This window comes from Lichenostomus cassidix, chromosome 12 (assembly GCF_008360975.1).
Source record: "Lichenostomus cassidix isolate B80296 chromosome 12, HeHo_3.0, whole genome shotgun sequence".
In the NCBI taxonomy this organism is placed as follows: Eukaryota; Metazoa; Chordata; class Aves; order Passeriformes; family Meliphagidae; genus Lichenostomus; species Lichenostomus cassidix.
Window position 1 is genome coordinate 13,674,086 of NC_139493.1, and position 27,643 is coordinate 13,701,728.

Below are 27,643 nucleotides of genomic sequence, written 5' to 3' on the forward strand. Positions count from 1 at the left end.
TGGGGGAAAGGCGGCCGTGGAGGAAACTTTCATCGCGATGCCCCGTTTGCCTAAGGGTCATTCAGTTCCCCGTTTCTTCCCGTAGAGCCACACCTCGAGTCCTGTGTCAAGTTCTGGGCCTCTCAGTTCAGGAAGGACATTGTGCTGGAGCGGGTCCAGAGGAGGGCAACGAAGCTGATGAAGGGTCTGGAGCACAAGTCCTGTGAGGAGCAGCTGGGGGTGTTTAGCCTGGAGAAAAGGAGGCTGGGGGTGACCTTGTCACCGTGCACAGCTCCTGGACAGTTGTAGCCAGGTGGGACTCGGCCTCCCAGATAACTGAGACGATGTAATCTTAAACTGCACTGTGGGAGGCTCGTGTGGGACATTAGGAAGAATTTTTTCACAGAAAGGATGTGTTGGAATGGGCTGCCCAGTGCGATGTGGAGTCACTGTCCCTGGAGGTGTTTGAGGAAAGGCTGCCTGTGGCACTCAGTGCCATGGTCTGGGTGGTAACGGGGAGTTCAGTCATAGGTTGGATTTGATGATCTCAGAGGCCTTTTGCAACCTGATTATTTCTGTTAGAGGTGGCTGGTGTGTGGGGACAGTGGTATCAAGGTGCCTCGTTGGCCTCTTTACTGCAGTGGAGCAGGTGAGCTCTGCTCATAGCAGGAGCTGAGCAGAGCTATTGGAGCTGGAAGAAGCTTTGTGGCTCACAGGCAGCACAGGGTAGGGGCTTAAAGGGTTGGACTCACTGCCACGTGTTGCTGCCAGCATCTCCTGAGCATATCTGTAGTGAGCCTGATGGCAAGGATTGCCCTCATCCCAGCATGCAGAGCCCTGTGGTTGATGCAGTATGCCCTGGAGGAAGGGTACTACTGCTTCATTGTTTCCTTCCTTGCCCACTTGAGAAGGTTCAACAAGTGGAACTGGCCTCAGGGAGCCCAGGGGGGCATCACTGCAAAGGGAATGTGTGTATAGAGAGAGCTGATGACAAACAGCCTCTGCTGTCTCTCAGGGTTCCCTTCTGAACAGGCACAGGAGCCTTTAGCTGGCATTTGAGGATGGTCTGTTTAACCTGGGCACTGTAGCAGAAACTGGTGCTGTGCCAGTTCTGGTGTATGATGTCAGGTGTTTCTCCCCATTCCCTTATTTGACAACATTTGCATTGCCAGCTAACTTTAGCCTTACCTTTTCATGGACTACTCTGGTGCCTGAAGAGGGAAGGAGCTGCTTAGCCCCTCTCAGTCAGCAGGTCCCTGGGACTGGCTTGCTCAGTAAAGCATTGCAAGGAAGGTAACTTTTTCTTAATCAAGCAAACACTTGATACTATCTGGTAAATGGTTTTTACAGCTTGGTACCAGTTCTTGGTGGGTGACTGACAGTGTGCCCATGAGCAGAGGCCCATGGTAGATGGCAGGTAGTTTGTTCTGTGGCTGACCAGTACACCTCCACCTCTGACACTGAGACAGAAGTTCATTTGCCTGAAGTCCACAGGGAAATTACCTATGGTTTGCACGCTGGCTTGGTGGGGCTTGAACCAGAAATCAGTTATTTCTAGGCCATAGGTTCTTTTCATAATTGTTTTTTTATTACTGTTTGATAGAGATCCTGTGGCCTATTATGTTTTTTCATGATCCATTGGGAAATCTAGCCTTTGTTTACAAAACACTGTCAGGTGTTTTGATCACTCTGTGTGTCTGCATGCTTCCTTTTCCTAGCAGAAGCTCCTTGCCCAAGGGAGAGCACTCATTGAATTTGGATGGGTCCTGCTCTCTCAGGTGGGCACTGTTTGGGCATGAAAGTACTTCAGGAGCTGATTTTTCCCAATTTGGTGAATAAGTAGCTTTTAAGGGATTCAAAGCTTTGATTTTAATCAAGGTAGCTAACAAGCTCTACTGCCAGCAATGAGGCTCCTCGGTCGAACTCTGTAAATCACACCTTCTGAAGGTGTCTGTAGTGTCAACTTGCCACATTCTCCTGTCTCATGTGTGTCATTGTTCAAAACAGTCTTCATCCTGACTTACATGATGGCCAGAACCCCAGTAGGTTTTCTGCTTCAAGGGTGAGTGCTGCAGAAGTGCAGCTCTTCTCATGACGTGTGGAGACTTTGTTTATGAGCTAAAGCAACGTATTCAGAAACAATTAGTTTGGTTGTAAAAGTCAGTCAGTCACTCCCTCCCTCTCCCTCCCTCTTCCTCCCTGCAATTTATTTTTTGCTAAGATAAGGGCCCATACAGAGGAAAAAATGCTTTATTACCGGAATAGCTAAAAAGACCCTGAATTTCTTTGGCTGATATTTTTATTGCAGAGATACCTTTTGCAATCAATTCCACTTAAGTCAGACAATCTTCCAAGTGTGTTTACAGCTATCAGAAAAAAAAACCCCAAGAAGTGAGAAGAAATAATAGGAAGCTAAAAAGTAGGTCTTTTTTCCTTTGGGGAATGTACTGTGGGTTATATTTTTGATGAATCTGTACACTTGACTGAAGAGTAAAGGTAGTTTCTGGGCCAGGAAACTGAGAGTTTCCTTCAAACACCACAGCACTGACATGATTTAGTAAAAGTCCTCCCATAACTTACCTGTTAGTTAATTGCATCCTAATTTACTTTTAAAAGTCTTGTCTGAAGCTGGGAATAGTATCTAGAAATGTTTGCCAACCAAACATGATGGTATGTCAATGTTTTCTTTGTTCTAGAGCTATAAGCTGAGCAGTGTAAAGCATCTGTCTACCACAGTAAAAATGTGGGTTTGTGTATGGTATAAAAAAAAAAAAAAGGGGCAAAAAAACCAAAACACAAAAATCCCCAACTTACCCTTCCCAGCTGATTTGGCTATTCAGCTCCTAACATCGATAACTTTTACCTGAACCCAGACAGCTCAAATTCATAAAGGAAGAAAATTAGCAGGTCAAGCCAAATATGCCAAATGTCTTTTCTGTTTCCTCATATGTGGCCTAATTAAGCAAATGGGAGCTCTCCCAATGGTGCTAATATTAAAAAAAAAAAAGGAAAGCCAGCAGAGTCCAAACCAAAAGGAGGCCTATTTCTTCCATGTAGGACATCAGTCTTCCTCTCTGCCTAGTCTACACCACATTTAGGCCAAGCACAGGCTTTGATGAAGTTAGTTTTTGATCTGCCTCACAGATAAAGAATCCTGAAGGGCAAGTCACCTGCCTGAAGTCCTAGAGGAAGTGGCCACCTTGAAAGTCAGTCCTTCAGCCTCCTCCTTTCCTCTTGCTGTAGCAATTACCTCACTTGTGTCTGTCCATGGGTGGTAGTTTGCAGCTGGGTGTTTTGTTGATGTGTTGCTGTCATGATAGCTCTGACGAAAGGGAGAATTCCAGTGCTCTGGATAGGATTTTCAAAGAAGAGAGAACTGCCTATTCATACAGATAGGGAAATCCAAAGCCTTAGATATGCAGAGGGTGAGCAGGAGCTCCTAAAATTTGCTGGCCTCTAGTCTAACACAGGCTTTTAGCTGTAGTTGGAGAAAGGATGCCTGCAAGCCCTAGCTCAGTGCAGCTGAAGTGTCTGACACAGGCTTGGGTTTGTCTGGGGCACAGGCACCTGTAAGGTGGCATTGGTCAGGCTTCCCTGCTGCAGGACTGCAGGAGAATAAAGCAGCTCTGTGTTCCCACTAAGAAAATCCTAGGTGTGGAAAGCCTCAAGGCTCAGAGGAACAATGGTCTTCCAAGAACTCTGGGTCTCCAAGCTTATCCTCTGCCTCCATGGATGCAGCAAGCACTCTTTAAAATCCTACAGCAAGACTCTCAGAAACCTCTGTGCTGTGTTCCCTGTCCAAGTGTGGGTTCCTCCTGGTCTCCTAATGTGAAGGTGATTTAGTGCCTGAAAAGAAAGTTTATCTTGCATCCTTACCTGGGAATGTGTATCCAGGAGGCTGTCCCTCTCAGAGACCCTGGCTGGCTCTTGGGCACAAGATCTCCAGACTGCAGTGACTTGCACAAGCTCATCCCTTAATCCTAGTGTGACCCACCTTCCTGTCTTCCACAAATAAGGCGCAAGCAGCTCCTCCTGCAGTTCTGAAAACCTTTCCTATTTTCACTATCATCTTGTTGCAAGTAATTTATTTTTCTACACAATTCTTTTAGCTGTATCTCAGTTGAAAGCTAGATTATTTAGTTTTATTTCACACCAACACAGCAGCTTTGCTTTAAGCTTGTACATGGCATTTGGCTGGCTTTAAGTGAGCAATAGCTGCTGTGACAAGAAAATGCAATGGCAGTAAGTTTACTTCGTGGTGTGTTCAGAGAGACTTAATTATATTAAAAACCCTATCAGAAAAATGTAATTTGACTAATAGGCAGCAAGCAAGGTCAGTGAAGTTCAGTTTATGTCCAAACACAAAATTATTCCATAACTCTGAGTTCTGAGTGGGAAGGACAGACAGACCTACCTCCAGTATTGCCTGAGCAGGACAGTGCCTGTGCTCTGCAGCCTTCCTGCTGTCTGCTGCTGCATCCTGGAGAAGCCAAAGCAGAGAAGGACCACAGCAGGACACCTGGCATGTGCTGACACAGCTGGAGGGGGAAGGAAGTCCTGGCCATGCCCTGCTGCTGTGTAAGTCTCCCCCTGATCAGTTGCAGCAGAGCAGGATGAGAACTGAAGCTTTAGCAGCATTGGTTGCATTTGGCTAGGGTTCCTGTACCACCGGGAAACTATTCTGGAGACTTCCTCTGCCTGCATTCAAAAAATGGGAGAAAATTCATAATATCCTCAGTTATTAAAGTCCCCTGCTGTAAGGGACACTCGGACAGACTTTTAGGCCGCTTTTAATACTTTCTGACAGAGGAGGGAGCTGTCAGCTCAGCTTTGAGCTGCTCAGCAGGCAGAGGTGCCCACCTGGGAGCTGGCTAAGCTGTCCAAGCAGCCCACTGAAGGGACACGTTCAGCTTGACTTGCAGGAGATGGAAGCTAATTTGAAAGTGCTTAAATCTTTCGCTTTAAGTGGAGTGTTTGTGTCTGTGTACAATGAAAACCACACTCATTAGTCTGCAGGGACAGTGGGAGCTGTGGGAAGCTGTTTGGAGGTGGAACATTTGGCACTGGGAAATTGAACTTCTTGTTGCTGTAGCAATTGTACCTCCATTGTACTAAAAGTCCTCAAAAAGCAGGACACCTACCTGCCAGTGTCCAGAGCCAGAGCACCCTCTTCTGTGCCACAGCAACACAAGCAGCCCTTTTATCTGGGAGACCTGCCAGGCAGCAGAAACAGCTAAGTTAAACTGGTCTGAGGTTGACTCAAGCCAACGTGGACTGGTCTGAAGTGGAATAACAACCTGATTCTATCTGCTGTTTCTCCTGGTACAACCCGTCAGCAGCCTTCCTGCCTCAGCCAGTGGCAGTGTTGTGAGGTATGGCTTAATTACTACTCTGAAATAAAAATAATTTCTTCATTAGGTGTTGCTTTACAGCTGCATCAGTCATCTTCTGTCCAGCTGCTAGTGGCAGAGCTCCAAGTGGGCTGAATGGGGCTGGTTTGGCAGGTATATGGAGTGGTGGTTGTTGGAGTGTGCAGCTGGGCAGAACAGGGCTGAGTCAGAAGCTCTCAGTGACGTTGCTAAATTCAGTTTGCCACAAAGATCTTTTTCTCCTTCATACTGGAGCTGTCTTTATGCAGTCTTTCTGCCTTCAGAACCGTGGCTCAGCCCCAGTTCCTGCGAGTCACACATTCATTTGTTGGCTGCTGGAAAAAGGGGAGTGAGAAAATGTAGTGTCTGTGTTATATGTTTGGGGACTGGTTTGCTCTGTGTTTGTCCTCTGGCAGCAGTTAGGTGACAAAGATTGAAAGCACGTCTCCCCACCCAGGGTATTGTGCTTTATTTCTCAAGCCACGGAGATAATCCCTGTCAGATGGCTTCATTTTAAATTGTAGTGAGACCCCAAACTGATGATTTAGGAGCACGCACTGTCTTTGTTGTGGTTCTGGGTTTGGTGTGTTGCTTTGTGCTCAAGAAAGATGGATTGTTACTCAGCCAAGGCTAAATGTGGAGGTAATACCAAATGTATGAAATGGAATCTCTTCCTAGCCCCAGTCAGTCCTCCAATCCCAAATTCCTTTTTCCCCCAGGAACTGGTGCTAGAAACCAGCAGCCTTTCCTCTGCCTCAGTCAATGCACCAGCATCAGCTTAGTGCTAATGCTCTGAGCTGGTCTGCATTAATAGCAAAGCTTGTGTGTCTTGTACAGCAGAGACTGACTCACATCAGCTCACTTGATCACTTATTCCAGGAAAAGTAACACTCAAATTTGCCAGAGAACTGTCCCTGACATACGGAAATGTTTGTGAATTCAAAGCTTCTGCAACTCAGAATGACAATTTCTGAACGTTTTTCTCTAAAATTGTTCATACTGGAATGTGAGGATTATACAAAAAGCCTTGGTAGACTCTTCAATTTGAGAGGAGTTTAAAATTGATCAGCTGGATCAACAGGAGTCTTTGTTCCAGGTAACTCAGACTAATGTAGAGTTGCAGAAAAACCAAGGCATAAACTTGGGACTTAAACTCAATTTCATGCAGAGGTTTTTTTAACAATATTTTAGCCTCAATAACCCAGGAAAGGGCTCTATCGATCTGGAAAATATGGCTTTTCTCAGTGAGAAACTTAATGCAGTCCTTTTATGTTGATTTTGTGTTTCTCTTTTTTTGGACAAGAGGTAAGAGGTGCAGGAGCAAACACTGCAAAGGCATAAAACTTCCTCGCTTGTATGGGAGGAGCAGAGGTTTTGTAGTTAAATGGGAAAAAGGTTTGCTTTTAGGCTTCTGGGTTTTGGCACAAGCCCCTGTGGGATGTGTGTGATTGGCCTTCCCCAGCTTCTGAACAGAGTTACATTTCTTAATGAAAATAGGACATTTGCTGGTACTGAAGTAAACAGAGAAAAATGTAGGGGAAATGCCCAGGGCAAGGGGGGGGCCAAACTGGGTGTGATGTGTGCTGGATGGCTGTGAGTTAACTGCTACAGCTGGGTACCTCCTTTTAATTTACTTAGGCCATATCCCAGGGCTGAAGACTGTCCTGCTCTCTCAAAACTTCCAAGTGATTCTGCAAGGGTTGCTTAGATGTGGCTGACAGGCAGCAGGACCAGAACCGCCTAATAAACTTATAAAATCTTGGGATATTGATTTACCTGCAAAAACAAAAACACCCCAACATAAGCAAAGTTGAGCCAAAATAACATTTTGTTATCTGGGGATTCACCTCAGCTGTTTCTGACACTGTGCTGGTGGTAGTGCTCTGCACTCAAAATTCAGATGCAGTTCGTATTTGGTGTGATAGCAGAATAAACTGCAGGATTAAAAACATTCCTGGATCTCCCTTTAAATGGTTTCCCTTCTCGCTATGGCATACTTGGCATCCCTGGGAATGGGATTTGCACTTCTGTGCTCTGTTGCTGCAAAGTGAAGCCTATGGCAGTGACACTTGGAGAAGACAAAGGAGGCCATGTTGAGGTGGAATAATGTCAGAAATCACCGGTGTTTAATAGCTTTTACTAAGAATGGTGTGTCTACTACAGCATGAGGTAGTAGGAAAAGAAAGGGAAATATAAGAGTATAAATAATCAGGGTTTCTGAAACTCCTTTTGGAAGCCCTCCCCCTCCTCAGATTTGCAGCAGCTCCTCACAGATTTTCTGTAGTTGGAAGAGTCTCATGAAGTATTTTTGCAAGACAGTTTTTTTGCCAGGAAGGAGATGAAAATCTTAAACCAAAAATGTCTTTTGACTTTAAATTTGGAGTTGCTGTTGCAAAGTAATTCTTTAGAGAGCTGCCAGAAAGGTTTTTAAAAGCACTATTTATATATGTGCATTAAAAACAGGAGTATAACATGGCTATGAGAAATTAATTTTTTGGTTTTGAAGCTAGCAATTAAGGTTGGAACAAACGTTCCTGCTTGTTGTTCCTTCTGCAGTCACTCTTGTAAAACTAAAGGAGAACCATTGACATGAAAGCTCTGTTGGTGTCATTACCGCTGGGCTGCTTTGCTTTGTGGAGTGTCAGACTCTGGTTAGAATGACATTGTGTAAGGCTCTTAAAATCCTGCTGAGATTCCTGAAGCCTGTTAGGGGATCCCTCATTAAAATTCTGGAAGACAGTCTAAATTGTCACTTGCTGTAGAGAATGAGCTTGTTGACAAGACCACATTAAACCCAGCAGTTTTTGCAAGCACAGTTTGCAAACCCAGAGAGATGGAGCGTGGTGTGATCCTGATTCCCTTCTTGTTTCTGGATGGAAAATGGAAAAACACTCTGGGTAAACTAGCTCATGTTTTCAGCAAGAAAAACACCCTAAACTCAATCTAGACTTTGTGTACAAGAGAGGAGGTAAAAAAAAAAAAAAAAAGACAGGAAGGCCTGGTTTGTTGATGTGTATTCTTCTGTAGCTCACAGACAATGTAAAATAATCCTCAGGGTAAAGAAGGAAGTACACAGTTGCTGCTAAGGCCATGCAAGTTGAAGGCATGTCACAGGAGGAGAAATAAGAGGGATATTTCAATGCAAATATCCCTATAAAATACATTTTTCACCCAAAAAAGACCTGTGTGTGTGAGAGAGAGAGATACACTGCTGTAGGAGGTACAAATATTCCCAGCATGGGCAAAGGGAGATAGTGTCCTCTGGATCAAACACAGGTGTCTGTGAGAAGCATTGCTACTACCAATGTGAGAACAGATCCTTCTGAGCACTGTCCCCTGCCTGGCACCATGGGAAGAATTTGGCCAGACCTGTTTGGTCATGAGTCAAAGTCGTGCACCCAAGTTCCAAGTGACTGGAGCTATAAACAGCTTAAAATTATTTTCAGGGAAGTTCAAAGATGAATAATGCATCTCCTCAGGCTTGTAAGTGATCTTTTATTCACAGAAAATCAAAGCAGTGTACAAATGTAGTTGCTGGCCTTGGGGAGGGGAGTCTGAATGACTGCTTGTCATTCACAGTAGCTACCAGAGGTGAAGTGTCATCTGAAAGGAAGAGATGAAAGCTCCATTGCAATTTGTTAAATAAAAACTACCTCAGTGTCTTGCTAAATAGCTGATAATCAGAGGTGCAGAATTCCAATCTGCTGTTTAGGGCTTTGATAGCTAAATGAGGAGCTCATAGGCTACAACCTACAGAAGTTTTTCTTCTGTAACTTTATGGACGTTTGCTTGTAGTATCCATGGAAATTCCCCATGGTAGAATTACTTGTCCTGCCACTCTGTGTCTTGGCACTACTGGGTGTTTTGCCTGTCACTGCCATCCATTCTGTTTGGTATGGTTGTTAGTTTTGTTTTAGCCACTGTTAACAACAGTGGGTGTTAACACTGGGTGTTACAGCACCCAGGTTTGTGTGGCTCAGGACTGGGATCCAAGCACAAGGTGAGAATCCAGATTTGACCCTTCTGGTTTCCAAAGGCAGGAAATAGGAAAGGTTATGTGTCTGTCTGAAAAGTTCCTTCATAACTTAAAAACTGCATTTAATTATGAGACCATTTTTGCTAATACATCCTGGGGGGGAAATAGTTTGCTGTTTAGCATTTGTGACCTGAATAGAGACTTAACCATAAGAATAATTTGCATATTTCTTAACACTTTAAAGTTTGTCTGGAAAGAGGTACCTGCCTTTTCTTACTCTATAACACTGAAATTTTTATTCCTGTCATGAGAAAGAAACATTCCTGTTCTGCAGTGGGAAATGAATTTAAATCTGAGGGCAGACAAATGGATCAATAGTTAATCCTTCAATGCATCTCCTCTTTTGTGTTAGCAGAGGCACCAGAAGGTCAAGGGCTGAAGAGCTGCCAAGCACCTCATGCCATTTGCCTTTCACAGGCCTGGCCCTCATGGGATGCCAGGTTGTATGTGAGCCCTTCCTGGTCTCATATTGAGGTTTTCCCATCGACAGCAGCTGCATTTCAATACATGAATAATGTTTCAGAAAATGTATTGATCGTACAAGAAGCTCCACGTTGGCAAATATTAAAATTTTATGTGTCAAAAATTTTAGTACTGGGTGATGGGAAGTGGAGTCCATTATGCAGAGGGGTAAACCTGTGCTGTCTTGTGTAGCCTTTGTGAATGAGCCCCAGAGAGCCTCCTGCTCCCAGCACCACTAACCCTGTGCTTAGGGAGGCCAGTGGCCAAAACCTTACTGATTTAAATCTGATTTAGTAAGCCAAAACCTTACTGATTTAAACCAGCCATAGCCTGGTCCTGGCACACTGGAGCATCACCCAAATAGCCCTTTGTGCCCTCACTCTGTCAACAAAGCCTAGTCCTGCCCTCTGCCAGCACAGTCCCAGCCCTTTACAGTGTCTTTCCTCTGGATAGGACCTGCCAGATGAGCATTTCCATGTGCCTGTGCTGCCTTCCTTCCAAATTTTCCTACAACCGATGGTCTCCCTTGGTTGCAAGGGACCAAGTGCTGGTCTTGGTTCATCAACAGTAATGCAGACCTGCTGTTATGGGCAGCCAGGAAGGATTTGGGAGTGGAGGCTGTCTGTGTCTGTGCTGATGGAAATTCCCCAGGGCTGTGTGATCTGTTCTGGCCTCTTGCCTGCCCCTCTTGGGAGGGTATTGCCAGGCAGAGTTAGTCAGAGCTGTTCGTGCTTTGCAATGTTCCCAAGGTGATCAGTATCCTTATGTCTATTTGCTTACTGGGCACCTGAAGTGACCTTTGCAAAGCTCAGCTCACCTTGTCCAGCAGGTAAAGGCAACTAAGGCAGGACAACAAAGTATCTTGTCCTGGAGCAGAGGATGGAGGCTCCAGCAGGCGTGAGCAAAACTGGGAAGCCAAGGACTGGGCCAAGGCTGAGCTGAGTATCCCAGTACAGGTACCCTGCTGAGACAATGTGGAGTATTGGAGGAATGAGATGAGGTGACTGCCCTGTTGAGCATCATTTCTGCCTGCTAATGCTGGCATTAAGCTGGAGTCCCTCCATACAGAGGCTAAAGTAGATGGAGAAATGTTGGCTGAAGCTGGAGCGGTGGGGCAGCTTGCCCACATCTGCTTCTGCTCATAACCCACCTCCGCTTCTGACTGCCACTTAGAGAGAATTCAAATGAGAATGGGCTGATCTGCATCCCCTCTTAGAGATGTAGGGGCCTAGGGCCCACACAAATCTGCTGAGACCAATTGTCTGCCATAGTCTGACACACAGGACCTGCTGGAGAGCACATTTTACATCTAACTCACCTCTTCTGGATGTACTGGTTCAGAGTGAAGGCATGAAGCTCTTAAATGAGACCCAGATTTTAGTGTTTGCTGTTGTAATGGAGAAATGTATGTGTTATGTACTAAATGTGTGCAGATTTAAAGAACTTTATGTCTGGAGGAAGGAGAAGTGTCTGAAGGCCAGAGCTGGCAGCTACAGGGCTTTTGAGTTCTGTTCCTCTTCTTGCCAGTGATTCACTACATGGCTCCAGGCAAGACACGTAACCAAGCTAGAATATTTTCTTCCAGCTGCAAAAGAGTTATAAGGGCAAATACAAGGAGGGCCTCTGAGGTTTAACTAATTCCAGTTTATGGAAAGCCTTGAGATCCTCACTAGGAAGCTGCTCGAGAAAGGCAAGTATTGCAGTATTTCACACTGCTGTTCGTAAATAAGCACATTGGTGAAAAGCAGTGGCTGGACTCCCTCTGCAAACAGAAAAAAAAACCCCAAACCAAACCCAAAACCCTGATGAAGGGGGTTGGTATGTAGGGAAATGGATGTGAAACCACAGCAGGACAGGCAGCAGCAAACTCCACTGCTCCTTTTTGCTGCATCTGGAGGTGGCTCATGTACCAACATAGAGCAAACTTTCCCTGCTAGGAGGGTTGAAGAGGCTGAAGAAAGCTCAGAGGTGCTTTTATGCATTGGGAAGAAAAGGAGGATGGCACTGTGCTTGACCCCATTCCATGAAAAGAAATGGGGACTGGAGGAGTTGTCTGAGAAAAGCAGCAAAGGCTGTGGGCTGAGCACTGGTGTTCTGTGGTGCTGCCATACTCCATGAAAGAGATGCAGGATTGGGCACAGTCCCAAAGCTACTAGGACTGTGGAGCTGCCTTGTGACAGGAGTTGTTTGAGCTCATCAGAGCTTGGGGTGGTGAGTGGTGCATGAGGTGACTGTGCTCCTGACAGCTCCTGTGCTGGCTGGAGCTTTGTGGGCCTCCAGCAGCCAGTTAATGCAGTTCCCCTCTGGGTGACAAAGCCCAGGTGATGAAAAAGCAAGCAGTTGGTCTCCGGCCAGTGGTGGGAAATGTCCCACGCCTGCACTGGGTTGAGGGAAGGCCAAACAAGTGAAGTACCTCTGGCCAAACATTCTTTTTAGCTCTCCTGGTGCTCCCCTTTTTGGGCAGTGCTGAGATGTCTGGCTGGTTTTCCTTCCAGCTGGGCAGTGGGAAAGCCCGAACTCAGGAAGAAGCCAAGATGTTTCTGCCAGTTTGCGACAGCCCCAGTGATGGAACCCGTGAGTGGCTGCTCAAACCCCTCTCTGCGTTTGTTGGGAAGGGCTTGGGTGCTGCAGAGCAGCTCTGCCCACTGCCCCGACCGGCCAGGCCTGGCCGTGCGGTCAGGGCCGTGACGCTCGGCTGGTGCAGGGTGGCACCGGCTTGTCCAGCGCCCGAGGGAAGGGGCCCATGACTGGAGGCCCGGCTGTTATGGAGCCCGAGGCTCAGGTCAGCCACCAGGGATGCGTGCCGGGATTCCGCAGCCCCAGCAGGCTGCAGGACACGGCGTTGTTTATCGCTCGGGACCAGCAGTGCCCTGGAGGGCGAGCGGGCTGGGAGGGAGAGGAGAACCGCTGCAGGGGTCTGGGAGCCCTGCATCCACAGCCGCCCTGCATCCACAGCCCTCCTGCTCGGCGCAGGGAGGGGCTCCCGCGCTGTGGGCTGCAGGGCTGGGCGGCTGCAGGGCCGGGCGGCCGGGGAGGCGTTGGGAAGGGTCGGGAAGCAGCAGGGAGCTGAGTGGAGCCCCGCGGAGCCGCGGGAGGGACTTGAACCCGTGACTACCCGGAGGCCGAGCGCTGCCGCTTCCCGCCCGCCAGGGGGCGCTCTCCCCGCGGGGCGTTGCCGCGTCGCCCTCAGGGAAGCGCGAGCCCTGGGGTGCCCCGCCCAGGCTCCGCCCCGCCGGAAACCACGCCCCGTTGGCATCGCGGCCCTGCGCCCCGCCCAGCCCGCCGGCTCCGCCCCCAAGCCCCGCGCGCAGCCGCCCCCTGGCGGCGGGGCGGGGCGGCGCCGGGATCGCTCCGGGCCGGCCGCACCGGGAGCCCCGGTGAGAGCGTGGGGGATGCCCGGGGACCCCGTCCGGGGACCCCGCCCGGCACCGCGGCGAGGGCGGCTCTGCGGGGATCCGCGGGGCCCTGCAGGCAGCGCCGCGCCGGTCCGGTCCCCCCAGGCCGCGGCCTGCTTGGAGCCGGAGGGCGCCGGCCGTGTCCCGCAGCGCTCCGGCGGTGGGCACGCCCGTGGCGGGGGCTGCACCGGTGCCGGTGCGAAGGGCGCTGCCGGCGGGGCCCAGGGCTGCGGCTCCCGGCAGGCAGGCCGGGCTGCGGGGCTGCTCGGGGCAGACCCCCACCCTCCGCCGGGCACGGGCACCGGGAGGGTCGACATCCCGGCCGGAAAGGGGAGGTGACATCCCCGGCCCGTGGGGAGGGCTGGGGGGAACCGGCAGTGCCTGCCAGTGCCGGCGGGGAACGAGCCACGGGAACCGGGAAGAGCAGCCCAAAATACCCTGCGCTCCTCTGGGGCGGCTGCCATCGGGGCCCTGGGGCTGGGTGTGGGGCTGGCAGCTCGGGGGAATCACCGGAGCCGTGATTGGAAGTGCCAGGTCTGTGTTGGTTACAGGGAGGAGCTGAGGCGCTGCGGGAGCGGGTGTATCCCTCGGGAGCTCTCTGCTGCCAGGGCACCCGGGAGCAGCTCCGGGTGCGGCTCAGGTGTCCCCGGGGACGGCCGGGCTGGGGCACACCAGCAGAGGCAGGACATCGTCCTCTTTCACCGTTCCTTTCCCATTTCCATGGTTCTTGGTGTCCGTGCGTTCAGCCGCAGAGTTCTGGGAAGAAATCTTGGCCTGTGTGGTCCTGCAGAAGGAGGTTCTCCTCGGGGCACACCCTCCTTTGGGAAGCAGGTCCGAGGTGACCGGGTGCCTTTTGGCTGCTCTACCGCAGCTGTTTTGCTTTTGGTCCCGTGAGTTTGAGAGGAAGCAATGATACTTATTTTTTCCTGCTGCAGCGCCACAGATCCCGCGCCCCTGTGGATCAGATGTCTTGAAGCGTTTCTGGGCTGAGCTGGTTTTTCAGGTGAGTGGGGTCATGGTGTGAGATGGTGCCCAGCCCAGGAGTGTGGCCCCCGGTTTGGGCTCAGCAGGGCTTAGTTTTGCCATATCTCTGCTTGCTGGGCTCGAGCAGAGCGGAGCCGCCTGCGCTTCCTACCAGGATGTGGCTTTTCTCTTGTAAAGCTGTGCGAACAAGCAGCAGCCTCAGTGAACGACTCTTTGTGGACAAAGTGTGTTTATAATACACAGAGGTAAAGGTGGATTGTTTACTTCAGCACTCACTTCCAAACCTACTTTCCGTGAACGTCCCAGGGGAGCATCGCAACCATTCCCTGTGACCAGAGCTGTGTTTCAAGGGAATATAAAACACAAACAACTCTCCTGAAATGGTTTGGGTTGCAACTCCCCAGAGTTGTTGCTCTTAGTGGGTGAAAACAAGCAGGAGGCATTCACTAGGCTGCTGTGTCCCACAGTCAGCACAAGAGAAAAAATGCCAAACAAAACAGGAAGCCTTTGTTGAAGTTATAAAAACTCTTTTAGTTTTAAAAAAAGCCATCTAAAAGGAATACCAGTAATTCATTGTACCTGAGTGTGTTGGGAATGTTTTTTCTAGCTGGGTCCTCAGCTTCCTCTGAGCCTCTCTGAGTGCTTGGATCTGGATCTGAACTGGTGTGATCCTCATTTGGGTCATTGCAGGAAGCTCTGGGCTTCTGGATTTATTGACAGAGGGGGTGCACTGGTTACAGTGAGCCTGATACCTACAAATGATAAATTATTTTATTATGATTCCCTGATCCTTAGCCCAGTGCTGGGTATCTGTTATCTCTTGCGTGGTGCAGGCTCCCAGGGTGGTTTTTCTTCTGTCCTGGATGCAAAACTGGATTTGAGCAGTTTTGAGGAGATGGAGATGATGCCTCTCTGTCCTCCCTTCAAAACCATCTCATTCCCAAGTGGCGCTGAAGCAATATAATTTGTACCTGGTGACCAATTGGAGCAGGCTGATGCAATGTGGGACTAATATACAGGAGGCTTCTGGGGGGTTTCCACTATATTAAGCTTGACATGTAAGAATTGGAAGAGAGTGCATTTTGCTGCAAATAAATCACTTTAGAAAGCAGTTCTTTGTCTGAGTGGTAGCTTGACTGCCCTTCTTTTTCTTCTCTGCTCTTGCTGCTAGTGCCTCAGGAACCGTGGTGCACCAGGTGTCCATCATGACTGACTGGGTGCTGCTGGGGCTGATCGCAGCGCTGGTCGTGCTGCTGCTGCTGACCATCTTCGGTTTCGTCGTCTACTCGGGGCTCTTCACCGAGGTGGTTGTGAGTGCTGGCTCCCCCCCTGTCGGCAACATGACACTGGCCTACAAGTTCAGGGTGGGCCCGTATGGAGAATCCGGGCAGCTCTTCACGGATGGCTGCAGCATCTCCTCTAAGCTCTGCTCCATCGGTGTCTACTATGACAACCCTCACACGGTAAGGTGTGCCCAGCGAGGCCAGCAGGCTCTTGTGGTCAGCACCAGGGTTCCCAGCTCGGGATACTCCCTACTTGTGTTTCAGGCACGTGCAGCTCATCCTCTGTAGGTGAGCACTGGGGTTCACAAGATCTCCCAGTTATGCAGAGGACCCTCTGTGGGGAAAGGCACCAGAAAGCAGATGGCATTTTGCATAATCCTGACTGAAAGGCATTGGGCAAGCAAAGCTTGCTGTCTCCTGATAGCCTCTGCCGAACAGGGTATCAGCAGGATAACAGTTCTGGTTATGGAACAGAGACCAGTGTTCATGACCCCGAGGTGAGGCATTCCTTGGTATGTTTTCTGGAAGTGCAGCCAAGGCTCCTTCTGGGCTTGCAGCTCTGTGGTTGAAAGCAGATGGTCTCTTCAGCTCTGTCTGTTCTCATCCATACTCCTTCTCTTGTTTCTAGTGCTCTCATGTGTTATGTGCTTCCCTGTAGTTCTTCCATCCCCTGAGAGTTCTAACTGAAACCTCAGGTGCTGCGTGCTGAGGGCTCCTGTCTGATGAAACAGTTGCTCCATGATGCTCCTCAGGCTGAGAGGTGAGCAGAAAGCACGCTGCCTGATGGCTGCCAGCCAGAGCCCAGTACTCCATGGGAACAGTTAAAGGCAAGGAACAAACAGAAGTGCATCAGAACCTGCTGGGGGGTTGGAACCTGACTGCTGATTCTGAGTGACTCTGGTGTTTCCAAATAATGGCATGTGGACATTTGTCTGGGGCAGACAGCCTGGCTCCCTGGTAATTCCCCAGTAGCTAGAGTGACCGTGGAGGAATCCGTGGGGAGGAGGGACAACAGAGTGGCCAGCAGCTGTGTGTGTGTGCTTGGGCACGTGTGTTGGGGGCTGGTGTGGGGCACAGTGCTTGGGCTGATAGCTCTCACCCAGCGCTTCTGCTCTGGGGGTGGCTGGTCCTGTTTTAGAAACTTTGTTTTGTTGCTTGCAAGATGGTACTCCCAAGGATTGGACCTGCTTTGAGGGAAGAACTCGTCCATGAAAACATAGTGCTGAGTGAGCTGTGACAGGAAGATACTGGAGGTGAGAAAGCACTGAGCTTGGATGTGCACAGTGGAGCCTGGTGTGCTCAGCCACCTTGTGTCCTTGTATCCTGTGATGCCCTGACTTGTCTCTGTGTACCTGGATCATGGGAGGCAGAGAAAATGCAGAGAAGTGCCTCTTCTTGGCCTGGGAAGGACGAGGGCAAAGATGACTTCTCTCCTTAGGATGAGCTGGGCAAAGGCAGGGTTTGAGTAGGCGTGCTTGGACACTTTTGTCTGGAGGAAGTGCCATGTTTGGAGCAGGAGCCATCGGGAGTGCCTAGGGGTGCCAGGGCCCCTGTAGCCGTTTCACTGCCACTAATTTGTGTCCTTGTATTGAGGTCCTCACCTGGAACTGAGAATCCTGATGCTGCTGCTTGTTCCGCTGTGGTCTCTGGACACATTGGAAGGCAGTCAATGTTGTGGGGAGGGCTCAGTGTCCATTCCCAGTGCTGTCCTGCTCCAGGGATGTGATGTGCACACGCCTGTGGTCGCCCTGCAGCCTTTCAGCTGACTTTGGTCAAGGATATTGTGCCTTGGCTCTTTGTTTGCCAAAGTAAACAGCCAGGCTAGTAAAAGCCTGGGCTAGTAAAAGCCTGTGCTGCTGAGGCCCACAGATACTGATAAGGATATTTGTGTTAACCCCTGCCCTGGCTGGCACAGGGAATGCTTTCCCTGGTAGCACCAGGTGAGGCTAGGAAGGAGTAACTCCTACCTGACTGTGAAAATTTGGGCTGTCAGAGCAGGATCAAACTGCCTCCCCTTTCATGTCTTGTTTTTTTTCTCCTCGTCCTGCACCTGCTGTATCTCTGCCTTCACCCTGTGGCTGGAGCAGGCAGTGGGGCTGCAGGCCTTGTCTCTGGTGGCCATGCAGGGTTTTGGAAGCCAACTGTTCCTCCTTGTGGCAAGAGAATAATGTGCCCTCCAAGGCTTGGCAGGCAGCCCTACGGACCTTGCCCTTCTCTGGAAGGGTTGCCTTTGCTCATGACATTGGGCAGGTGACATTGGCCTGAGTTTCCTGTCTCTGTAGCCGCTGTGGTGGCTGGGACACAGTGGGGTCATGCAGTGTGTAGCTGCAGTGTCTACAGCTCTGCGTGAGGACAGGAACCTCCCCTTGCCTGCCATCCATGAGCACTGTGTCAGAGCTGGTGTGCTGGGGCAGCTGGGATTCTGATGGGACCTTCCATGGGCTCATCTGTGGCTCCTGAAGTGATTACCACAGAGATCTGCATCTCACCGACAGGCAAGTCAGGCCAGGCAGGGTAATAGGAGTGAGAATGTGTTTGAGCAGATGGTTCTCTTGCCTCTGGGCAGGTGAAGAAAGGGCCAGCTGTGGCTTGGTCTCTTGGCTGGAGACTGCAGCGCTCATACCTGACGTGCTGGCTCAGGTGAAGAGCACCCCAGCCCATGGGGCTCCCTGTGTGCTCCTATCCACTGAGTCATGATGGCATGGGAGATGGTGTGCACTGCTGGCTCCACCTTCCTGGACATTCTGCAGGGTGGGATCAGTCACCCAGGTTGCCTTTCCCCTGAGAGGAAGAGATGACCTCCTCCTCTTCCTTGTCATTCTCAGTACTCTCCTGACCTCTGGCAGAGCTGGCCCACCCAGAGCTGGCCGCTTGCCACGGATGTTGACGTCTCCAAAAATAGACCTTTTGTCATCAGGCAGCAGAATGTGCTGGCTACGTCCCGCGGTGTCACTGGCAGAGTGCTGGCAGGCTCTGGCCAGACAGCCACCCCCAGCCACAGCTCCTGGGGGGTTTGGTGCCCATAGCTCCTGGGGGGTTTGGTGCCCACAGTGCTGGGGCAGGAAGGGGCTGGTGACCAGCAAGTGCCATGTGGCAGTTACTGTTCTGGTGGTCAAAGGAAACTCTGGCTAGGAAAGAGGATGGGAATGGTGAGCTGGAAGAGCATCAGCCATGTGCTGGCTCTCAGGTTGGAGAGGGTCTGGTGAGAGCCCCATGGCCTGGAACATGTTGGCTGTCTCAGGGTCATGCCAGGCCTCAGGGCAGCCATTGCCACCAGCATCCCTGGAGCTCCCTGCTGACTCTTGGCTCTCCAGCATTCACACAAGGATGCTGCCAAACCCCTGCCAGCAATGTTTCATGTGTTTTAATGGACAAGATTAATATTAATTTCGACTTTTTTTTTCTTTTTCCTTTTTATTTAATATTTAGCAGCCCAGAGGACTTCTCCCTCCTTTTCCCACCTCTGGCAGGAACAAAAATAACTTCTCATCAAGGACTGGATGTGGCGGGCGGGTTTGTGTTCAGCTCCAGCCAAGCTCTTGCTCACGTATAGCTGTGGGCACGTGCCAGGGCATTTTGCCTGCAGTCCACGTGCTCAGCGACCAGCCCATGCCAAAGTGTTGGGTGGATGAGGCCAAAACACTCTGTGAATGGAGAAATGGGTTTTGTTCCAATCAGCAAAGCTGCTGGATAGGTTAACTAATAATTTCCAGAACTTCTCTGTCAGGATGCTTGGGGGAACAGAGGCTTTGATCAGCACCTGCCAACTGGAAAAGACAAAGGTGTACAGGGAAGGCTGGTTTTAAGTGGAGTATTTGCTTGCTTCCTGCTTTCTTCCCTTGAGATGGGTTTTGCCAACTTCGGGGAAAAGGCAAATCTGCCTTTTTGCTGCCCTTGAGAAAGTGCCTGTGGGGCTACATGCTATGAAAAGGAAAGGTAGAAGGAGAAGGGAGGAAGCAAACCCGCCTTGCCTAGCATTGCTGCCCACTCCAGCAGCTCTGGTCCTTCTGACAGTTGCTCCAGGGCTGGAGTTGAACTGTGTTTGCTCAGGACATAAATGGAGATTGAATGTTTAAAGGAATTTAATTTAGATTTCCATATCTACTTGTTTAATCTGGCTCTTTTCCCATGGATGCCTTTTACGGCTGCCTCTTGCTGTCTTTGGGGTGGATCTGCTTCTCCTTTCCTGCCCAGAGTGGTGATGGATACTGGGCACAGCCCTGGCTGCAGCTCCCTCTTGCAGCGCAGGAGGGCAAGAGTGAGCCATGAGACATGTCCCCAGCCTGATGGATGCTGTTCCACAGGCTGCTTTCTTCCTTCCATCTATATCTGCTCGTGTTCCCCCTCCGGAATGGTCCTGCCGTGCGACATCAGAAGGTGTTTAAGGGAAAGGCAGGGCAAGGAGTGCGGAGAGAGTAGTTACACTGCAGGAGGAAGCTTTGCTGAGCTTTAGTGCAGCAAAGTTTGGGATGAGATCAGGGAGCACAGATCTCCTTGTGGGGTTGCATGGGGATGGGAAGTGGTAACACACTGGCCTTGGAACACACAGACCCTCTCTGCTTCACATCGTCCCTGGCAGAGCTTTGTGACACCTTTGTGCACTCAGGTTGTAGCAGGGGAAGTGGTTGGGTTCTCCTTCCCCCTCCCACACTGCTGCCCAGGGTCTTGGGTAAGCTTGAATTCAAGTGGTGGGAATCTGTTAAAAAACAGAAATGGAAGCTGTGGCCTGGGTCAGCATTGGTGTGGAGATGGTTGGAGTCCCATGGACCATAACTGTGCAGGTAGCAGAGCCTTGAGCCCTCCTCTTGCTGAGCTGGGAGCTCTGCACTCCCTGTCTTAATTGGAGACAACCCAAATCTGTAAAGAGAGTATGTTTTAGGTCTTGCATTTTTTGGGGGTTCAGGATAGAAGTAATTGTGTTTCTCTTCATGTTACTACAAAAAGCTTGGTGACTGCATGCAAGTCTTACCTGCCGCAGTTTTCCCACCCCTAAAATTGCCATACTGAGTGTGCTTACTTTGGAAGGACCCAGCAGCCTCTGGATTTCTTTCCAGCTTGGTGCTGGTGGCCTGTGCTGGTAGGTGGCATGTCCAAATGGCTGCCAGGTGACCTCCTTGGGGGTGGGCAGAGACAAACTGGGCAAACTGTAGTCACATCTCCCAGCCCCCTCCCTGAGCTGCAAGGGTGTCCTGCAGAAGGGAATGGTGGTGAGCACTTCCATCACACTTCCACATCACAGTGGTGAGCACTTCCACATCACAGTCGTGTCTCTGATGTGGCATCAGAAGAGGTACTTCCTGCAGTGACTCACCTGTGACAGGTTTGGGTGAGCGGCTGGATGGGGTTTAGCTCTTCTCTGCTGCAAGTCCCTACCCTCCAAGGAGAGGTGCAGCACCTTCCCCACTGGTCTGTGCATTTTGGCTGGGAGGAGTGTAGATAATTTAGGCCTGGATCAGCCTGGGTTAGGACTGGGCACCTGCTTTGGTGTGCCTGACCATGCTGGGCCATTGCTTTTAGTGGTTTATGGTCGTCCCCTGCCTCCATGCTCTGCAGGTTGAGGTTTTGGCCAGTTTGAAGTGTCTCTCTCTTCTGACACTGTCTGTCTGTCCCCTTCACTCAGGTGTCTCCAGAGAAGTGCCGCTTTGCCATAGGCCGCATCCTGAGCGAGGGAGACGAGAAGCCATCAGAAGAGCAAATCAAACGGTTCCAGAAGTATGGCTTTAAGATCTTCAGCTTCCCTGCTCCCAGCCACGTGGTCATGGCGACCTTCCCATTCACTACGCCGTTGTCCATCCATCTGGCAGTCAACCGTGTCCACCCAGCCCTTGACACTTACATCAAGGTAAGCAAGTGTGGCATGAAGAGCATTGCATGTGTTCGGTGGGCTGTCAGAGGCTTCTCTTCCTGACAGCTGATGGGGCTGCTCTGATGTATCATCTCTTGATGTCTTCCCTTGGGCACTACCATCAAGATCGCCTGCTTTTGCAAGCTGGCAGGTAGTTTCCCAGCAGGGATGTCCTTCCATTCGCTCAGTAGGCGCAGGGGTGTCTTTTCTGCTGTTTTGTGTTTACGAGAAGCAAGTTCTCATCTAATGACTTGCTGCTTTTCTCCTTAACGGAGAGATAAAAGCTGATTTTCCCCTTGAGTCTCTTTCTTGTTGTTAGGATCTGGCAGGTATGTGCCCTTCGGTGTAATGCTTTGTGCCATGGAACTTCTGTTTTGAGTGCCAGCCTCAGCAGTGAGGCACCTGTCTTTTTCAGGGACAGGGAGAGAAGTTAGAAACTTTCTGGCCTGTAGGCTTATGAAAACTTTGTTTCAAGCAATACATTGAAATTTGTCACCCTTGGCCCTGTCTGTGCAGCAGGCTGCTGTGGACTGTGTTTGCCCTTGCCCCTGAGTGGCCACCCCTGCCGCTTGTGGTCTTTTTGAAGCCAGCTCTGCTGCCTTGCTCTGGCTGCCAGAGCAGCTGTGGCAAGGGTGTTCCCAAGCAGGACATCTGACACAGACACCTCCAGATGCAGGCTTTCCAGAGAGCGAGGAAGGTCCTGGCCAGCTGGTTGATGGAGGGAAGGGACTGTCCTTCCCAGTGGGGGAGGATGCTGTGGAGGGGCTGGTGCTCAGCCCTTGGCTTATCTGACTGTCGAGTTCTGACGCTTTCGTTTGTTCGTGTTGAAACACACTATTTATAAACTTGCTTTTCCTGGCAAAACTCCCAGCCTTGTGGGGGAATCGTGTGAATCCCTCCAGCCTGCGCTGTGCTGCAGGATGGCTGCCTGGGTGCCAGCCCTGGAACTTCAGCTGGGGACTCTTTGCCGACCCTCTTGTCCACCCCGGCCTCAGGGAGCTGCCCACTGGTACTGGCGGAAGATGACATTAGGGCTGACACCACCACTGCTCCTTCCCCCAGTTTTGGAGAGCAGAACCAGTTCTCATCCTCTCACTCCATCCTCTGTGTTGCCTCCTGGAGCTGTGCCGGCTGTTTTCTTGCGGGGGCGTCGGGCACTGCTGCCAGCCCTGTGGCGGATACGCGGGCGTGCAGGGAGGGGGCTGGCACGGGCGGGAGCATCAGGTTGGCCACGGGAGTGCTCGGAGACACCGGGCTGACGCTGCCTGAGCTGGGGAAAGGTCCCGGCAGCGCATCTGTCGCATGAGAGATGGAGTTGTTAGAGCTAAAAAGGGAGCCACGGGTTGTTCTGGGAGCACCTGGCAGCATTTAATGGGAGCGGCCGATTTTGAATTTAAGTGGCTGAAATCATACGGAAACACAGCACCCACAGCCTCATGCAGAGGGAGGGGACACATTTTGATCTCTGTCCCAGTGCCAGCAGCACATGGGTCAGGGTGACTGTGTCTGTCCAAATGTAATGGCGCCGTGCCCATCTGGCACTGACTGTGGGGACACAGGCAGGGAGGCGGTGGGTTTGCCATGGTGGGTAGGGTAGGGGAGTGGGTGCTGCTGCTCCCCACACACTACACTGTGGGGATGACCTGCCTTTCTCCAGTGTGGCATGGGGATCTTAGAAGGCTGTTTGCAGCAGTGCCAGCAGCATCCCTGCTGCTTCTCCTGCATCGTTGCCACTTCTCCCTCAGGCTGGACTGCCTGCACCTCTGGGGCTCTGCTGGCACTTCCCAGGGTGGAGGGATGGGGAGAGAAGGGATAAACTTTCGTGGAAACAGGTGACCTGTGCCCGCTCGGTGGTGGGAATGGGGGTTGCCATGGAGACAGCTTCTCCAAATAGCATCCTTCATCCCACCCCCGGAGCCCAGCTCCCTTAAGCAACCCGAGAGAGCAGCGAGACAGATTTGCTTTATTTATTTATTTATTTATTTCCTGTGTGCCTGCTTTGGGAAGGGTGCTTTTAATGAGAGCTGGGGGTCAGGTCTGCCAAGAGCAGGTCCTCCACAGCCCTTGCATCCCAGCAGCCATGGGAACAAAGCAGGTGGGATGGCAAAAGCCATGAGGCATGAAAGGGGACTCAATGGCAGGGATGAAACACTGGCTTCCATGGAGAGAGGGTATTAGCTGAAGTGGAGGGAGGATGACATGGCTGCCTAGTTCTAGAAAGAAGGTGTGCAAGAGCAGGGGGTGGAGAGGGAGCTGAAGGAGGCAGGAAGAGGGTTGCAAGGTGGGGAGGGAGGGTGGAGAAAGCTTTGGAGATGCTGAAAAATAGAGAAGAGGAATGGGAGGAGAAGGGGACTGGAGGGGAGCAGGTAGAGCAAAGGAGTTGAGGGTTTGGTGTCCAGCTGAGGGAACAGGACATCAAGAGGTGGTGGGGAAGTCTGGGGCAGAGTTGAAAGAAGCCTTACCACAGCTGGCACTCCAGTGGCCTTCCCACAGCATCCCCTGAGTTTAACTTGGGGCCATCTAGTCCCGAAGGTTGGTGGATGTGGATGAGACATTTGGCTCCCTCTGGGCTTGCTGGTACTGTGCAGAAGTTACCAGGAATGCTTGTGGCTCCTGTTCCCTGAGCAGTGAGGGTTCAGTCGTGCTGGCTCTCAGCAGTCTGGACTTTGTATTTTCCAGTCTGCTGCTGCTGCTTTGGAGGGACAGGAAAAGTTAAAAACAAATTTATAACAATAATTAAAAAAAAAGAAATAGCATGACAGTCTCCTTTCATTGAGGATGGAAGGGAGATGGGCTGGGATGGAGCAGGAGGTCTCATGTCCAGGCTGCCCTTGCAGCATACATCTTTTGCCCCCTGGCACTTGTGAGCTCAGGAGTTGGCATTTCTGTGAGATTTTGGGTGCAGGCATGGCTTTTGGGAGCTGTGAGGAAATGGCTGCTGCCATCCTTGGTAGGTAAGAGGATATCCTTCCCCTGGGATGGCAGGTTGGCAGTGACTTACTGGCTAGAATCTGCTTCTGAGGCACCCAGGAGAGACTGCTGGCTTGTTACTCTGAACAAGAGTTATTTAGGGCATAGACTGGGATTATTTAGTGTCCCTTGAAAGCATTTCTTCCCTAATAACCTCTGATGTTGCTTCTTCCTGCCTCCAGGCAGGTATGCTCCGTTTTCCTGGGGGTGCACTCCTGTCCCATGACACAGCAGCCTGTCAGACCTGGCACTCCGAACTCCTGGGACCAAAGGAGAAAGCTCTTCTCTGGTGGGGACCCTTTCTGACAGCTCTGGGAGTGGGTTATTCCCCTGTAACCTCCTGCCATTTCAAGGAGTGTTTCTTCTGGTTTAGGTATAATGAGCTCTCTGTGGTGATGCTCCTGCATCGCTCTGCATCCATTCTGGCTTCTAGTGGGCACTGCCAGCTGGGTGGGCTTAGACCTCCTAGCTGCTGGTCTCCTCTGGCAGCTGGAGAAGTGGCTAATTGCATTCAAGGCACAGCTGACAGGTATATCCCACTGCAGCCCTAGAAGTGCCTGGTTCAACATGGCGTCTTTCTGTCGTTTTTTTGGGTCAGTTTTTGTGCTCTCTTCAGCCAAGGAGGATGTGGAAGTGGAGGGATGCTGGTATCATCCTGAATGCCTTGCACCCTCCAGAGCAGCAGCTGACTGACCTCAAACTGTGACTCTGCCTGACTTGGAAAACTGGGGTTTTATCTCTTTAGATGGTCTTGTAAATGTTTCCTCCAACTTCAGCAAAACTCCCAACTTTTTTCTTTCCCCTGGGCTCTGTAATCACAAGTTTCTGACTTCCATGGGCTTGTGAATCACTCCTTTACAGTGCAAATCTCGGGCAGCAGTGGCTGGCATGGACTCTGTGATGCCAGGAAAGATTTGGGAGACTATCAGGTTAGCTCCTGCCTGACAGAGGCTGTCATGTTCCTCCACACCTCGACTCCCCATAAAAGGAGCTCGACAAGGTGCTAGAATGACATGGCTTGTTCCCATTTACAGGCAGGAAAACATGTTATTCCTTTGACCATTAGCTTGGAGCAAACTTTGCTCCCCTTGTCAGCTATGGCAGTTTAGGATGTGATCACCTCTTGCCTCTCTCTTTGCTAAGCTAAATACACAAAGCTTGTAAAGTTGCCACATTTTCCAATGTTTTCCATATTTTCTGACCTTAATTTCTGATTTCTTTTTTGGACCTGTTTTCGACTTAGAAAGTTCTGTGACTTGTCAGTAGCTCAAACAGCTGCTTTATTTCAGCGATGGTCATGTTGCTGCGGCACATGAATCTCTGGTGGAGATCTTTTCCCCTGCCGTAGACCCCCCAGTCCTGGGTTTGTTCTGAGCCAGCTTATAGCAACTTCAAACACGTGCCTCTGCCCTTTGATGGAGTTGTAATTTCTCGATTAAAGATGGGAAATTATGCCAAGTCCTACGTCTTCTCTGAGCTTGATTGAATGGCACGAGTGCTGGTTTGTTTATCAGTCAAGCCTGCCCTTCCCACAAAAATAAATCATGTTTGCCAACAGGATCTGACAGCTGTAAGCAAGTGTTGGTTGGCATTAATTATGTCAATCTCCTTTGCTTCCTGGTGATCTGGTCCAGTTGCAGCCATCTGTATATTTTACCTTGGCTCAGTATTTGCCTGACCAGTCTGTGCTTGCTCAAGTCAGCTATTTACCCATTGAATGTTGGCAGGTACAGGCTGCTGTCTCTCCCGGGACTTTTTAGCATCTCCAGCTGGCCAGAGATCACCCTTTGACATGTGGACAGCTTGTCAGCGGGGACTCCAGCATGTTAAAATGTGTGTTATCTGGGCTTGCGAGCCATGTGTTCTATCTTGTCATGGAAGAACAAACACTTCACCCGCATCCTCTGCCCATATCGTCTGACTTTGTCCTAAATTCAGTGCAGAAATACTCAGTGAACACTCCTCCCTTCTCACGGGTGCTGCTGAGGTTTCCCCTAGCTGACCTATCCAGGATCTGTGCCATCCTTCGGACTCTCCTCCCCTACCTAGTGCCCCAAACAGCTCTGTAACATGGATGTCTTTTTGTCTGGGGGAAACTGGGAGCCTGAGTAGTCCTTTATGGCAGCTGGGCCTCAGTGCCCTTGTGAGGCTGCACCTCATCTTTCCTCTCTGTCTCTCCTACCCTCACTGCTGAGCTACTGCCTTTGCTCAGATCTGTTGAAAATCCTTTTCTTCCAGCTGTTTAAAATGAAGGTCTGTGGAGCTGCGTTCCCATCCCAGGTGGTTTATGTTTTAAAGGCCATCTTTTTGCTTGGCTGTGTTGGGAGGCTGGGGGTTGGGAGCTGATAAAACATTTGCAGAAAGGGCTCAATTATTGGGATGTTTTTCCACTTAGATTCTTTCTCCTGGATGATTGAGTTTATTTATTTCGGGCTCTGTGCATGAAGCATTTTTAAATGCCAGCTTGTCGTGTGTGAGCAGTTCAGGCTTCAGTCTGCACGTGCGAGAGAGCTGATCACAGTGGCAGCTTCAGCCAATCAGCTCCCGCCTGAATTTTCCTCCAGAGGTCTAGGAATTACTAACAGATGCCCAGCCCTGTGTTCCTCAGCCATAGCTTCATTTGTCCTCATGAACTCCTTTGCTCTCCTGCAAGCTGTGGGGATGAGAGGCTGAAGACCACTGCCCGAGGTGGAGCCCTTGCTGACCCAGGGCCACTCAAAGTCATATATCCATCTCTTCAGGGAGGAGGAGGAACAGGATGCCTTTATCCAGAACTTATCACCACCAGGCTGTGACTTTGCTGCCCTCAGTGTCTCATCATATAGGTCTGGCAAGACTCATCCAGTTGACATTCTTCCACTTTGCATCAGTTGGTCACCCTGCAGAATATGCCAGTGGTTTTCTGGGAAATAGAGCCCTTGATCCTTCTCCTGCCTTTTTCCCATGCCCCAAGGTGACTCAATCAATTGAGGGAATCAATTTCCTTAAAGAGGGTGCTGGGGAGAGGGGTGGTGGCTTAACTGCGTGGTTGGGTGGGATGACCTTCAATTCAAGCCCATATACACTTGGGTATAGGTCTGTAGATTTCCCAGGAAGACAGGAGGTTACCTGATGCTTCTGGTAAGCAATCCTCACACATCAAATAATAACAAGGAAAAAAGTCCTAGAGTCGTAGAGGATTTGATGTGTCCATCTTGTATTGATGGCAGGGATGAGACCAGAACTGACAGTGTGACAGGCTGCTGGGCCCTGGGCTGGCAGGCATTTGGAGTAAGGATACAGACTCCAGGGAAAGTGTTTTGGGAGCCTGTACATGGTCC

The 27,643-nt window shown here is 50.5% G+C and overlaps 1 protein-coding gene across 4 annotated transcripts in view; it reads left to right on the forward strand.

Moving 5' to 3' along the window:
• The first annotated feature begins 13,115 nt into the window (after nt 1–13,115).
• TEX264 (testis expressed 264, ER-phagy receptor) overlaps nt 13,116–27,643 on the forward strand; it is a 39,954-nt gene continuing 25,426 nt past the window's right edge. Inside the window, exons 1-4 of one of the 4 annotated variants that reach the window (XM_085072769.1) lie at nt 13,116–13,223; nt 14,177–14,244; nt 15,397–15,688; nt 21,129–21,350. In XM_085072769.1, the coding sequence (XP_084928895.1) occupies nt 15,431–15,688; nt 21,129–21,350 (480 nt within the window). In that variant the 5' untranslated portion in view covers nt 13,116–13,223; nt 14,177–14,244; nt 15,397–15,430. The other 3 variants (XM_085072773.1, XM_085072770.1, XM_085072771.1) reach the window with 3 other exon arrangements.